Source organism: Schistocerca gregaria, chromosome 4 (assembly GCF_023897955.1).
Source record: "Schistocerca gregaria isolate iqSchGreg1 chromosome 4, iqSchGreg1.2, whole genome shotgun sequence".
In the NCBI taxonomy this organism is placed as follows: domain Eukaryota; kingdom Metazoa; phylum Arthropoda; class Insecta; order Orthoptera; family Acrididae; genus Schistocerca; species Schistocerca gregaria.
Window position 1 is genome coordinate 444,687,683 of NC_064923.1, and position 16,397 is coordinate 444,704,079.

The 16,397-nt window shown below is 40.3% G+C and overlaps 1 protein-coding gene across 2 annotated transcripts in view; it reads left to right on the forward strand.

Moving 5' to 3' along the window:
• Positions 1-16,397, forward strand: part of LOC126267592 (beta-parvin) — a 129,382-nt gene that overhangs the window by 96,856 nt on the left and 16,129 nt on the right. For both annotated transcript variants that reach the window (XM_049972893.1, XM_049972894.1), the window contains exon 5: positions 13,485-13,582. In XM_049972893.1, the coding sequence (XP_049828850.1) occupies positions 13,485-13,582 (98 nt within the window). The remainder of the gene's footprint in view (positions 1-13,484; positions 13,583-16,397) is intronic.

The window sequence follows — 16,397 nt, forward strand, 5'->3', positions numbered from 1 at the left end:
GCAGCTGCCAGTGAGAGTCAGGGAAGTGGAGTAATAGTTTGTTTGGATGTGATTTCCAGAGAATGTAGACACACCAGCTGGAGATGGCGGTCATGTGTGCATGAGTTGTGTCTGAGTAATTGTGTTAATGTTTGTGTGCTCTCATTTTCTGACAAAAGCCGTGGCTGAAAATTTAGTTGTGAGAATGTGATTGTCTTGTCTGTGTCTGTCTGTCTGTGGCTCAACAATCATCTTTACAGTGAGTTGCTACCTATCCTCATTATTATTCATTCTCAGAGTATTTGAACAAGTTATCTGTTGCATGGATTGATCACTGTGGTCTCATTTCAACAAGATGCTGTCTATGGCTTGTGAATTTCCATGCCAGGCTAAAACCACAGGCCATTTCTGTGGGCATCTGTAATGGATTGCACCTGCCGATCTGAAGCCATTTGGTACCCCCTAATGTGCAGGCCTTGCCTGTTGGATCTAGTCTCACTGATTTACCTTCAGGCTGGATCTGTTTGTGTTTGGTGTAATGCAGCAGATTTTTATGGTTTATCCATGGACCCAGGACTGTGGTGATCCTCAGCAGGCCAGAGGCCATGATCGATATGTTTCAGGAATTCAGAATGTCTCACTGCAAGTATGTTGTACAGTGTGGCATTTGATAGACATTTTATTTGTTCTAGTACATTTTGGCACTTCAAAAGTAGTTTATATGTTAGAGAGTATGGATGATAAGAAGAAGAAAATTGTCAGTCGCTGGCAGTTTGTACACAATGTACTCATATATTTCTCAAAAGAGAAATCACATAATACATGTAAAATAATAGATATAACACATGGGTAATAACAGACAATGATGAACATAGTAGAACCAACATTTTATTGGTGGTCACCTACAGTGTTGGTTTACATAATTCTTTTCCACTTACATCCTTCTTTCAAGAGGCCTACTTTGTTGAGGTTATTTCTGAAAGCAGTGTAGGTATTTTAAATCTGTCGTGCGACTCTAAGGAAATGCGTATTCTTGTCACCAAATGTGTTTTGCTTCATTGATATAAAATAACATCAGTGGTCTTGATGAAAAACATACCATTTGTCTTGCTTTCTCCATCTAACAACAGTTCGTTACAAAAGATGTTGATGTTAGTCCTTAAGATTTTTGCTCACATCAGGAAACTTCATCTGCTTGCAAGTATTTTTTTAGATATTTCCTTGTTTGCGCTATTATTTCTTGTACCATGGCTGCAAAGACAGATTGTCAATGTATGTCTTAACTCACCCTTGAGATCCCAAATTTGTCATGGGAAAAATGCTAAAACTTGTCTGGAAATCAGGGAATTTCACTTGGGGAAACTTGTGGCAACCCTGATAATGTAATTGGATATTTATATTGTCATTATATTATATTGTCAATAATTGAGTCTTTTCGTAGTTACAATGAAATAGTATGCTTCTCTTACAATTATTTTGAATTCCATTACAGTGATTTATGTTCTCTAGCTTTTTGTCTAATGGCAGATCCCAACACTCGTGTCTGGTCTTGTGTTATGGCAGACTGGAAACTTGCCCTCTGCTTTTGCTTACAGACAGATAGTAGCTAAAGTCCATGTTTGTCATTTTCTGTTCCATTAAGAGAAAGACAATTGATTTGAATAAATAGCATAGAGATAGTAAATCCTGTGTTCTGAGAGATCTTACATCATAATTACTCATCAGTAATCAGTGCATGAAAACTGTGGATTTAAACAAAATCTATGACATGTACAGGCTATTATCACAGTATGGCTTCACCAAACAATGAGTTTTTAAGTAAATGTAGTATATACATGTGTTTCTTCGTAAAACTATAAATATTGTGTGTAGTAAATTGCATTCATGTCTGGTGATTCCTTGATGGTGGCAAAAGTTTCTAGAATAGTTATGTATGAAGCTACACCACACTTACCCCATTGGCTGTTCTTGCAAGTTGGGGAATTAGATGTCTCTCTGGAACTTATTAAAATAACTACATAATGTGCACAGGTACTGGCACAGTTGTACTTTAGATGTGGAGCAGCAACCAGCCACCACCGTCAGCAGCAGTATCTCTTGTTCATGTTCAACACTTAACTTTAGTAGTGATCCCAAGAGTAGTGTGGCTGTACTCGGATTCTGCTTGGGGAAGTGGTATGTTTGTTGTTGTATAGTTGAATATAGGTGAAGAGGGATGGAGACTATATCTTTTGTTGGATGGGAAATTCATCACTGTCCATAAATAGTTGGATGCTGTGTTGGCCGTGGTCGGGTGACTGAAAGCTGCTGCCTAAAGCCATGGTGTCGTCTAGACACCTGCCATGAAAGATGTGGCACTTCTGGTGGACATTTAGTATCACCTGGAATCCCTTATGTTGCAGTGCCTTCTGATTTGCCTGACCTGGCTGTTTTACACTTTTCTAAGAGTGAACAGCCAACAATGGAGGGATCATGCATATTTTGGGTGAAACACTAAAGTGGATAAATGCAGAACAGCTGCCCCTTTAGGCCTAAAAAACAGGTATTGCCCATTTCAAATGGATATTTGCTGGGTGGAATTGTCAGAACTTAGGGGGCTCGGCCAGGGACAGTTGAATGCACTGGGTAAAGATGGCTGCAAATTGTGGTTCATATTGTTATGAGTGACACCTGCTACCTGGATTCAGAGGTGATCTTGGGTTCCTACAGGCAGTTGGATGTATTGATGAAAACAACTAGCCTCACACACGGAGTGGAAGCTGAGTTTCATTTTGCAACATTTTTCCCAGAACTGAAAAAGTCATCTGGTTTGGAACAGAGTGGATGTCCTAAATTAGAGGCCTTGGTGATTCTGTGGTGATCCTAGACGTGAATTCATTGACCAGTGTTACTGGAAGCAGAAGTGTGGGATACACATGGCATCCCTGTACTGGTTTTTTAGGATAGAGAAACCTCTCCACAGGGCTGATAAATTATTCACTGATTTCAGAGTGGGTGAAATATTAGCCCTGTTACTTTTACAACATTCATTATTGCAGATGAGAGAAATAAAATGTTAATATAGTATTAACAATGTAGGAAAATACAAATTGCTACTTACTATAAAAAGATATTAAGTTGCATATGAGCACAATTAAAAGACTCTTACCGACAGCTTTCAGCCACAGCCTCCATCAGCAAAAGAGAAAAACACATAATTCATACACACAAGCAAGCACACCACATGCACACGTCTGCCAACTGTTGCGGCATGGGCCAGAATGCAACTATCACTTGCGATGTAAGCAACAATCTTGAGGGGACAGGAAAGGGGAAGGGATAGTAGTGTATGGATGGGGAGTGAGACAAACACTGTGTCTCGGAGTGCGCAGAATGCCAGCAGCCATAGAGTCAGAAGGTTTTGCGGGTTGGGAGGTGGGGAAGAAGGAGTGATAAAGGAGAGGAGTGGGGAAAGATGGACGGATGCATTGGCAGAGGGCAGCAAACAAAGAGGGTGGGGAATGAGAATTGGTAGGAGATGATATTACAGAGAGGGTGGAAACTATTGCGTGGAGAGCATGGGGACAGTGTTACCGTAGGTTGAGGCTGGGATAATTACGGGAGCGGAGAATGTGTTGTAAAGATAACAGCCAGCTGTGCAGTTCAGAAAAGCTGATGGTGTGGAGGGGAGGATCCAGATGGCTTGGGTGGTGAAGCAGCCATTAAAATCAATTATGTTATGTTCCGTTGCATGTCTACTTTGCTCTTGGCTACAGTTTGTTGGTGGCCGTTAATCCTGGTGGACAGTTGGTTGGTTGCCATATCAATAAAAAATGCTGTGTAATGTTTGCAGGAGAGTTGGTAAAGGGCATTGCTGCTTTAACAGGTGGCCCATCTCCTGATGGGGTAGGATAAATCAGTGACTGAAATGAAATAGTAAGTGATGGGTGAGTGGATTGAGCAGGTCTTGCATTTGGTCATCCACTGGGATAAGATCCTTGTGGCAAGGGATTGGGACTAGGAGTGGCATAGGGATGGCCTAGGATGTTGTGGAGGTTGGGTGGGTGGTGGAACACCATTTTAGGAGGTTGGGAAGGATCTCTGGTAGGATGTCCCTCATTTCAGGGCATGATGATATATAATCAAAGTCCTAGTGAAGGATGTGGTTCAGTCGTTCCAGTGTGGAGTGGTACTGGGTGATGAAGGGGGGCACTCCTTTGTGGTTGGTTATTGGGGCTGGTGGGAGGATTGGGAATATGAGGGAAAATGGCATGGGGGATGTGTTCGTAGACTAGGTCTGGGATAGTGCCTGTCTGAGAAGGCCTTGGTGAGATCCAGAGAATACTAAGCAAAGGACTTCTTGTCACTGCAAACATGCTGTCCTCAGATGTCAAAGCTGTATGGGAGGGATTTTTTTGTTGTGAAAGGGATGACAGCTGTCGAAATGCAGGTACTGTTAGTGATTGCATTTAATGTGAACAGAGGTGCAGATGAAGCCATCAGAGAGGAGGAAGTCAATGTCTAGCAAGGTGGCATGCTAGTTGGAGGAGGACTAGGTGAAGTGTATGGGAGAGAAGGTACCGAGGTTGTGAGGGAACAAAGATAGGGTATCTTGGCCCTGAGTCATAAAGATATCATCAGTGAACCTGAACCAGACTAAGGTTAGTCAATTTAGGAAGCTAGGAAGGCCTTATATAGATGGCATAGAAGAGGGCCATGGGGCTGCCCATGGCTGAGCTGCAGATTTGTTTGTATACCTCCCATTCAAAGGAGAAGTAGTTGTGATTTGATGTTGGGAAAGGTACTTTTCAATAGCGGTAAGAACATGGGCATGAGGGATGTTGGTGTATAGGGAGCTGGTGTCAACAGTGACAAGTAGGGATTCAGGGGGTAAATTTGTGGAGTTGGTGAAGAAAGTGATTGGTGTCTTTGACCTGGGAGACTAGATTATGGGCAATTGGTTGAAGGTGTTGGTTCATGAGGGACAAAATTCTTTCAGTGGGGACACAGTAACCAGCCACAGTAGGGCGTCTAGGATTGTTGGGTTTGTGAATTTTGGGGAGCATGTGGAAGGTGGGTGTGCAGGGTGTCATAGGGGTGATGAGGAAAATAGACTCAAGGGAGAGGTTCTGGGAAGGCCTAAGGCTCTAAGAAGGGATTGGAGGTAGTGTTGGACTTCTGGGATGGGACCACACTGGCAAGGTTATAGGTAGAGTAATCAGATAATAGGCTGAGGTAGAGTAGTCAGATAATTAGCAGAGGTCTTCTGCCAGGTAGTCACTGTGATTCATAATAGTGGTGGTGGAACTTTTGTCTGCAGATAAGATGATTAGGTCATGATTTGTTTTTGAGGTTGTGTATGGCTATTCTTTCTTCTACTGAAAGTTTGGTGTTCTGAAGGAGGGACCTGGGGAAGGGTGGTGAGGCTAAGTTGGAAGTTTGGAATTCCTGGAACGTGACCACCAGTTGGTGACAGAGAGGTGGAGGATCATGGCTGGACGGTGGTATGAACTGGAAGATGCATGATTCATTGTTGGATTAGGTACGTTTTGGTTGGAGGGATTGGTAGTAAAGAATTGCTTCCATTGCAGGGATCAGGAGAAGGAGAGTAGGTCTTTGACAGGTCCAGCGTGGTTAAATTTGGGTGTAGGGCTAAAGGTAGGGCCCTTGGATAGGACTGAGACTTCTCTGGAGGTGACAATTAGCGGTATGTTTTGGCTCCAGATTTCGACAGCTGTCATCCCCTTCACACCAAAAAATTCCTCTCCTACCATCTGGCCACCTGGGGATGGGATATCTGGAATGATAAAGAACTCTCGTGCTCACTATGCTGAGGGTCTCACGAAGGCCTTCACAGACAGGTATACCTCACTTCTAATCTGCAAACAGATATACCATGTCATTTCCCCTCAGTCACGATCTTCCCACCAGCCCCAAGAACCAGCTCAATCCCAATCCTTTGCCACAAGGATCATACCTGTGTCTAAGATAAAGTGCAAGGTTTGTCCAATCCACCCACCCAGCACTTAGTATTCCAGTCCTGTTGCAGGTTTAACCTACTCAATCAGGGGCCGGGTCGCCTGTGGAAGCAGCTCTGCTGCAATCATTGCACAGCTTTTTATATTGGTATGACTAGCAACCAGCTGTCCACCAGGATGATCGGCCACCAACAAACTATGGCCGAGAACAAAGTAGACCACACTGTGGCACAACATGCAGTGGAATGTAACATGATTGATTTCAATGGCTGCTTCACCACCCAAGCCATCTGGATTCTCCCCTCCACCACCTGCTTTCCTGAACTGCATGGATGGGAGTTATCGTTAAGACACATTCTCCGCTTCTGTAATTATCCCGGCCTCAACCTACGGTAACATACCGTCTCCACACCCTCCACCCAACAGTTTCAACCCTATTCCTTATCACCACCTCCCCATTCTTGTCTCCCACCCTCTTTGTTTGCTGCCCTCTACCAGTGCGCCTGTGCATCTTTGCCTTCTCTTCTCCTTTTTCTCTGCTCTTTTCCCCACCTCCCTGTCCCAAAACCTCCTGACACTGCACTCCCCCCACCCATACACTCCCACCGTCTGTATAGTGCTATCCCTTCCCCTTCCTCATTTCATTATTTCATTATGTCGCTCTTTTTCCACTCAGAATTTTTGTGAATGTGAATTCAATTTTATATATGTAAAATTCACATTCACAAAAATTATGACTGGAAAAAGAGTGAGATAAAGAAATGGTGATTAAAATGATGTGACAAACGTAAAGAAATAAAAATTAAATGTAAACCACTTAATTGAATAAAAATAATGATCAAAATCATTTCAATAAAGATTTTTAAAATGAAAATGAGACTTCTGACAAGATTCAAACCCACAACCTCCTGCAAGTGAAACCCTTACCCTATCCATTGTATGCCACACGACTTTTTTAATACTATTGCGGATCACACAGAATTCAGTAATATTTTTGTCAATTACTCACAAACAATGTTTCACCAGTGTGAACGGTTACTGGTTGTGATACCTTGGATCTTAACCTACACCACCATTTATTTGGTTTCAAAAAGTCACTGGGTGTATACGACCCGGGACAACTGGGAGATCCGGGAAAAACCCCGGGAATTTTTTCATCCGAGAGAAAACTGGGAAAAACCCGGAAGTTTTTTTAGAATTCCAGGAATTTTCAATTTTTGTAACATTGACCGGTAAGAACCAATACTCTAACAAAGGATGTTACTGTATTTCACTACTGCAGAATAATATGGCAGCAATAAAACTTGAGACAGAGAGAGAGAGAGAGAGAGAGAGAGAGAGAGAGAGAAACGAAAATAAAACAAAGTTGTCAAGGAAATGTGCCATATACAGCAACAAAACACAGTGCTCACACAAGCGTCTGCCAACAGCAAAATGTGTCAACGGCTTTAGGAAGACTATGCAATGCTTCATAACAGCAAATTGCTTCCGATTAGCGTGACATCACAACTGCTTACAGTAGATTCATTTGAGCAGTTGCTAGCAAGCTCATGTGCATGCGTTGTTGAGTCAAGTATGAGTAGTACCTTCTTCAGCTTTTTTGCCAGAACGCTACACTGGTAAAGGCCAGTTGTAAAGTCCCCGGCTAGCAGCCACTGAAGTTCTATTGTGGGAGCAGCGCGGAAAAAGCATTGTATGAACATGTAATAACACCTAACCAGAGAAAAAAACGCAGAATAACTAAAACGGTGATTGTGGCAGGGTTAGTCAAGTTAACCGGAGAATAAGTTTTAACCCTGGCAGGAATATTCATAGAATTAGTGATGACAAAATTGTTAGAATGAGGAAGGAGAAGAAACAGGGACATCACACAAATTTTGGAAGAATATGACGATTCCAAATTTATATAAAATTTTTGTACTACTGCTTCAGAAGCTAGAGCGTATGAATGAAATGTGAAACTATTTCTTAACATGCAACTTTTTGCTTGTAGTAGGCCTAATAGGCATTGATTATATTCTGTCATGTTGTAAAAATGACCATTTGTGCCAAAACAGTGTCGTTTGTTCAGTATGTGTTACAATTGCTGCAATATTAGGCAGACCTATTTCGTGACAAAATACACATAATCAGATTGAGAAACCATGACAGTCTTGGGTTCTATTCATATTAATAGCATTTTCAGTAATAGACAACATTTGGTTTTTTCATGTAGCAAAACATTTTACAAACTTTGTTGAACTAATAGATTCTTACCCAAAAGGAAAGCACGCCATATAAAGCTGTACTAAGGTTAGTGATAAAAACAATGTAAGGACTTAAGGATTGAATAATGTGTACTGTCTTGCTTGTATATTGTCTTTACTGGTTTTATGTATCCTATATTTAATTTTATGTCACACAAAACATACAAGTTATTAGCTAACAGGCAATAAAGAGTGCAAATTTTCTCAAGAGTTAGTGTTCTCCTGGTTACAAATAATCCCATCCAGTATTTATTGTGAGTTTCTTCTAAACGGAAGCAGGTTGTCAGACCGGACGATTGGGAGCAGGATAGGCACCTCAGGAAATTTTAATTTCCACTGTCCTGAATATAGTTTGATGGCATCCATTACAAAATGTTACAGGTTTGAGTTCCACACAATGAAATACAGTGACGTGCGATACAATGCTGTGTGAAGAGGCGTAGGACTGCACTTTGGCACATTTAAGACCAAACAATGTCTTACATTTCCTCAAACACATATATCTTATATATCAGACTCTTCAGAAAGATGTGCACTACAAAATGGACATTTTTTGAAAAGTCGATTTTTTAAATTTTTCGTGGCCTACTTCAAACGCTCGAGGGGGGGGGGGGGGGGGCACTATCTAATATTGCCCTGGTTCGGAAATATCGTAGATCCGGTGCAGATGTACAGAGTAGTCTTAAGTTGTAATGGGTAAGTGGGTAGTCTCACGTGACCCATGTTTACATTTGGTGATTTCGCTGTTTTCTTTTCGTTGATTGCTCTTACGTCAAATGAAATAAAACTGATTTCTGTGACTGGGAGCTATCAAGTGAATTACATAATTACGGAAGGCTAAACTATTTTGTTAGTTTCAGATTTTATTTTATTTCTCCTTTCTTATAGTCAAGGATTAATCACATTGCAGAACAATGAAGTTATTTCTGTCGATTTGCTAAAGAAATTTGGTTTTTATTAATCTATTCCGCTGAACCAGCCAATTTATTTGAAATGGAGTGTTAATTCCACACTATTGGCTAGATTCAGCTGTTCATGTTTTCATCTTCTAGAACGTATAGAATTATGCCATAATAAAGAACCAAACATGAGATAATACAGTACTGGTACTCCAAGAATATTTACATCCGAATCTGAAAAATACGAATGTGCACTTTAAGCCGAATTATGCATTTTAGTGTGGTTCACGAAATACCCGTGCTTTTCGAGCATCCTCTAATGTCTTGTTTCTTTTATGACATTATGTAAGACGCTTGTTATCAGGTGCCCCCTGGCAAGTGTTGAAACGAACCTATTTCTAACAGGTCACTGGAAAATATTGTGAATGGTGGTTCGAAAAGCGTTACTGTCAAAGTAAATTTTATTTTACGCAAGATGAACTATGTGCGAGAATGTATGATGAATTTCATAAATCCCAGAGCTTTTGACTCTTTATTGAAAAATCAACTCTTTGAGTATGACGATTTAGAATAATTTCGAGCCCAGATGATCTGACATTTATGTCGTTGTTAGACATTTTACGGACACATTTGTGTGATGTATCTTAAAGTGTAACACACACAAAAAAGGGGCAACATTATATATGGAAGCTTTTCTTTTCTTGTTGCCTTGTAGCAACACTACGTACATTAATTTAAACCATTAACTTTCCATATTGTGTGTTCGTGTTACCTAACAGTGATGTTGATTTTGGCCGACTACATTACGTGTCACATTTTCTGAATATCCGCTGTCATCGGCTGGTGAGATCACGTGACGTGAGCTGTGACTGGCTTACAAAAGCGCATCGCAATGACGATTTCAATGCTTCGGAAAGTAACATGCAGTGTTTGGTGGAATTCGTATTTATACTTTTGTAATATGAAAATGTGCAGTGTATATGTTGCTGCACATCAGACATCTTCCCACGTGTTTGGTTACCTGAGTTTCGTTTTCTAAAATGCCGGGAAATTCTACGCCCGAGTATAAAACCATAACCATTCAAAAGACTAATAAGTTTTACAGTTCGGAGGAGAAGAATACTCTCACTTAACATCGAAAAAGTGTATTTCCACCTGGGAGGAAATGTACCCAGCGGATATGGTCGTCCAGAACATCCATGATGTCCTACTCCACCTGCAACGGCAGGGAAAGGAGGTTTCTTTCTGCTGGGTGCCGGGGCACGTGGGTATTAGGGGAAACGAACTGGCGGATGTGGCTGCCAAAGATGCATGTTCCCTCCCTCGTGTTGTTGAATGTGCCGTCCCCCTCCATGCTGTTACCTCCCTTTTATGTTTTCGTGTTATGCGTCAATGAGAAGAGGAGTGGCTGGGAGTCGGTGAAAATAAGCTGCATCTGGTCAAGTCCACCATTCGGCCATGGCTGATGTCCTACCAGGTTCTCCTCACTCGCCTCCGCATCGGGCACAGTCCCTTAACGCATGGTTTTTTACCCCGGCGGGAGGACTCCCCAATCTGCAGTGCTTGTGGTGTCCAGATTACTGCCCGACACATTTTACTTGACTGTCTTTTATTCTCTGACCAGAGGGCGGTGGTTTCCTTGTCACCGGATTTGCCCTCGGTTATTGTCTTATGGTTTTGTGTCCTGTCCAGTTTGTTGCCTCGGATTTTAGGAAGAGGATTTTAATGTGCTGCTGGGTGACTGGCTCACCCAGGTTTTAGGTAAGAGGTCTGCCAGTCACGATTACCTATTGTTTCACTTCGATTTCTGTTCTCTTTTCCTGTCCTTTTTAGTGTGTTTCTTCTCCTCTTGTTTTGCCACTGTATGTGAGGATTTGGAACTGCATCAGGTCTGTGTCTTTTAGCCGTTCTCCTTGTTTGCTGTCCGTCTTCATCCCTTCACCACATGTGTTACTGTTTCTATGCGTTTGGGCGCTGATGACCACGCTGTTTAGCACCCGAAAACCTCAAAACACACACACACACACACACACACACACACACACACACACACTTTTAACCGGGAATTCTGGGAAAAATCTGGGAGTTTTTTTTTCTTCCTCGTCCACTATACACCCTGGGTCAGTACCACCACTGGGGATTTCAGGAAATGGATCAAAACCATCTGTTCAGCTACTCAATGACCATATTGGTGCTGAAATGGAAGATGACAGAGAGAAGGCCAAAATTCTTTATTTTATTTGTCTAAAGTTGTTTCATTGAAGAACTTTGTACTGTTTTTCCTCCTTACATTTATCACATGAACACCAGAACGACAGATATCGAGGTGAGTGACTGGAGAATAGAAACACCATTAAACTTGCTCAGCAGATTCGTCAATCAGATGGACATAACTATAGGTCTATATTGCTGACACCAAAGTCTCTTCAAATTTAAAAACATGTTATTTGCTTTCTTGAGACAGAAAATTTCCTTGATGAATTAATAGGATTCAGCAAACATTGATGGTATGAGACCCCACTTGCGCTGTTTGTCCATGATACCAAGAAGGCAGTAGGAGCAAGCACTCTGGCTGATGTGTCCCTTAACTTCCGGTCGGCATTCGACACAGATCCGCTGTGTTGCCCAGTTAACTAAATACACTGAGGCAACGTAAGTCATGTGATAGGAATGAACTCGCATACAAATGGTGGTAGTATTGCGTACACAAAGTATAAAAGGGCAGTGCTTTGGTGGAGCTCTCATTTGTACTCAGCTGATTCAGTGAAAAGATTTCCGATGTGTTTATGGTCACACAAAGGGAATTAATAAACTTTGAACACAGAATTATAGTTGGAGCTGGATGCGTAGTTGTCAGTGCTAATAAACAAGTAACACTGGATGAAATAACTGCCAAAATCAATGTGGGATGTATGACCGACATATCTGTTAGGACAGTGCGGCAAAATTTGGCATTATGGGCTAAGTGCCCTTGCTAACAGCATGACATTTTCTGCGGCACCTCCCCTGGAATTGTGAACATATCGATTGGACCTTAGGCGACTGGAAACATATCGATTGGCCTCTAGAAGGCTGTAAAACTGTGGCCTGGTTGGATGAGTCTGATTTCAGTTTGAAAGAACTGATGATAGGATTCGAGTGTGGCACAGACCTGACAAAGCCTTGGAAGAAGGAAAAAGGACATTGTAAAAGAGGTGTGTGTGTGTGTGTGTAAGCCACCACCACCCTTGGTTCTCTTTTCTTTCTTTTCATTCTTAATAATAAAGCCAATGAACAACATACATATGTTAAGTGTAAACATTTCCTAACGTGTGACGTCAGATATATTGTCCAGTCTCTTGCTGTACTTGATAAAGTGTATATTATAACAGTTAAAACTTTTTATAAAGTATTTATTTATATAAATGACCAGATTTAGGGCATTTAAACCTGTTAGAGGCAAATGCCTATTTATAAATGTCCTGCCCACTGGGCATTTGTTCACCCCATACCACTAAGCACACCAGAGATGATATCATCATCATCATCATCATCATCATCATCATCATCATCATCATCATCGTTGTTGATGTCATTGTCTTCAGTCTGATGACTGGTTTAAGCAGCTCTCCACATTAGTCTATCCTGTGTAAGCCTTTTCATCTCCAAATGATGTCAGCAGCTTACATACATTTGAACCTTCTTACTGTATTCATTTTACATGTAATGTGAGACTTTATGATCTGTTACCTGAGTGTTTAGGAAGGGTGTTACTGGCTTGTGTGTCAGTGAATCAATAACAGAGAGGTGTAAAAAGTTTTGGAAAAGCAAAGTAAGATGTAACATATGACAGAGTTTGGCAATTGATTAAGGGGCTCAGAAAAAATGATGAGTGTAAAGTTATAAAATGATGGAAATTCCTGGATGGAAAAATATGTAAAATGAGAGAAAAGCAACTGCTTACTTATAGAGGCCTGATGCCTGGCACTCAGAAACACGTAATAGAAAACTGTTAACAGTAGGTTTCGAGCTCTCGCTCTTTCGCTAGTAAGAGTGCACACAGATACTAAAGCGTACACACTGTGTGTGTGTTGCTGACAAAGGCCTTAATGGCCGAAAACTATAATTGTGTGAATCTTTTTGTTGTGCCTGTCACGACTCTGCATCTCCGCTATATGGTGAGTAGCAACTTTCCTTCTCTAATGTTGTTATTCAACAGTAATTAGAAATAGAGTAACTGAGGGAAACAGACTGGAAGCTGCACAAAAAACTCCTTCTGTCCAGAAGTTAATATTGATTATTGATAGTAATCAGTTTGAAAATATTGAATATTGTATTTAAGAATTGTTCAAAAAACCAGTGGTGGGTTTATTTGTTAATGTGAACAGAAAATTTTGTATCATATTGTTCTCTTTTATTTTTAGAGAAGCTTAGTGGAGAAAAGTTAGATGTGCCTGAAGTGACACAGTCAGAAGAGGGTCAGAAGCAGAAATTAGGAATTGTTCTAGCTGCTACCAACAGGGTAAGTTCACTTGGTACCTATAGTTTGTATCGCTGCACTCTACATGAATACTGAGGTTAGTCTCCTTTGTTTTGCTACTGAAACTGGTATTTTTTAAAATTTCTACTATTTATTGTAGGATAAATAGCAATTGAATTAGAAGTAGCGATGGTGTTGAAGACAGATAGTGCACCCATTGCCATGTTGTGGAGCAGTTTCATTTTTACTTGACAGAGACTGTCGGTATTAGAGTACATAGCATGTATGCTGGGAGAGATGTTTGACCTCTGTACCTCATAGTACGGTGACACTTCTCATGGAATGGTTGCTCACATGTGGTAGTTATGCAGCATTGAATTAGCAAATGATGTGTTGTAATGTAGTCCTCCTTTCTACTTTTACAATCCCTGACAGCGCATGGTGTCCCCTATAAACTACACATTGTTGCCCATGGTGGTTCACTAAGGCAGCAACAATTTTTCAACAATTGATTCACAAACCATCTACCCTCAACATAGTGACAATTGAAGAGTTTATTGCCTGAAGTTTAGAGTCATCCTTAATATATAATAAATAGTATTAAGTCAGTTGCTTATTTCACAGTGCCCACCAAAAAGAAAAGATAAGAAACTGATGCTTATTTTTAATAAGCCAAAGTGAAATAATTGCAAGACAGAACTATGAACTGTATTACCGTATTTACTCGAATCTAAGCTGCACCTGAAAAATGAGATTCGAAATCAAGGGAAAAAAAAGTTTCCCATATCTAGGCCACACCTGAAATTTGAGATTAGAAATTCAAGGAGAGAGAAGTTATAGGCCGCACCTCCAAATCGAAACAAAGTTGGTCCATTGTAATATGAGACACAATTTAGGTCGAATGAATGACGATACAGCTATAGTAGTTCGGTTCGAGTTGTAAGCTTAGCGGTTAAGCTTTACCAGGTAGCCATTGCTATGTGTCAGGTGCTCTGTCCGTATTTACATGGGTGCCCTTCCTTTCTCACGTGCTTCGTCTGGTTTGAATTGATTGCTTATTTTTCTTTGATCTGATAAGTGTCGTTCTCTTTGTTATAGGTGTTTACGTCTCTCTAAGCTGAAAATTCATTACTGTACTGTGTCGCGCATTGTTTGTCGCATTCTGATAATGAGTGTTTACGGCCTTTCGCCGCTCGTGGCATGGCTTGCTTTTGTGCACGCTACAATCGTCTTGTTAGCGAAACAATGGCAAGAGACTGCTATTTGTTGTTACTTACATTGCTGCTTTCTTTGATAATGATCAACAAGAACCAAATTATAGACTGTGTATGATAAGAAGATGGTCTGAACGAGAGTTCAGCGAAAATTTTTCTCCGTTTGAAAATTTTTTGCAGACTCCTCTTTAGCACATTACATTCTGCACAAAAATTAGTCATCTTAGATTTAAAAATCTAGTCAATTGCTGTGCTTCATTTCTGTCTATATCACTATTAGGCATAAGAATAATACGAATATAATCATGACATGATATATATATTCCTCTGCGTTTGCTGTTGTCTCACTCTAGTTTCGTAGTTTATTAGGCAGACCGGATTTAAATTAGATAGCAGCAAACACGAAAGAATACATGGCAGAATGTTTACATTCATATTATTCTTATAGTGAAGAGAATACTGCATGTTATTCACAATTCATAAAATTTCCTATTAACAACCGTCTCTTCTCACAGGTAGGAAAAAATTCAGAACACAGAGTTGGCCATATTGACAAACATCCCAAAAAGTCTTGCCAGTCGGATTTTCGTAGTACACTGAAATGCTGCTACATTCGAAGATGAACAATACGGAATTTGTATTTACTTCGTTGAATAATGTATAAAATGCAGTGGTCGAAACTTGGGGCGGAGAAAAAAAGCTCATCTTCCACCTTTTATTATTATTATTATTATTATTATTATTATTATTTTAAATGACGCAGAGGTTTTGGCGCCAGTATTTATCTTTGTGCCTGCAAAGCATGCCTGTGTAGCGCGACATATATTTGACGGCAGAAGTTAGTTGTGGTGGCACCTACCAACAGTTTTCAGAACTTCATAACTTACTTTGCACTCGATTCTAAGCTGCAAGCGTTTTTTTGGATTACAAAAACCGGAAAAAAAGTGCGGCTTAGATTCGAGTAAATACGGTTCTCAGCAAAGCGAAGTTATAAATCTCGGACAGGGGCAGCAAAATCATGTTTATGCCCAAGAAATAGGGAGCAGGAAGTAATACTGGTGTACACTCCAGTATTACCCGCATGGATAAAGTCATTGCGAGTAATCAACTGAAAGTATTTTGTATGGTGTTCTAGAGTATTTAAACTTAATAATGTTGTTCCGAACAGTAGTGAAGTATAGGGGTTAAGACATATTTATGACAAGCAAGAAGTTGTAAATATGAATCCCTTCAGGTTCTTATAAAATTTTATTTATAAAAATTTACCTTAATGGCTTTATTCATTAGTTTTATTAAATTTATTGTGTTTATTTTACTTCTAACCTTTGTTGTGTTATTTTAACCATTGTATTAACATTTTTACATGTCCATCACATAATAGATGGCTTTCAAAAATTGATCCCACTCCTCCCCTTGTGAGTTACCGAATGTTTTGTTACTACCATTGCGGATGAAAGTGTTTGCCAGTAAGAGAAAGTGGATAGAATTATTTTCAAATTTGCATGCTATGAAGGATAATACAGTTGCTGCCAATTAGTTTTGTTAATTTATAAAACATTTTAGCTTTTTTGTGTTTTGTTTAGTCAAAGATAAAATATGACCCTCTTCAAATAAATAAATAAAGATAAGTTTTCATGGTCCAT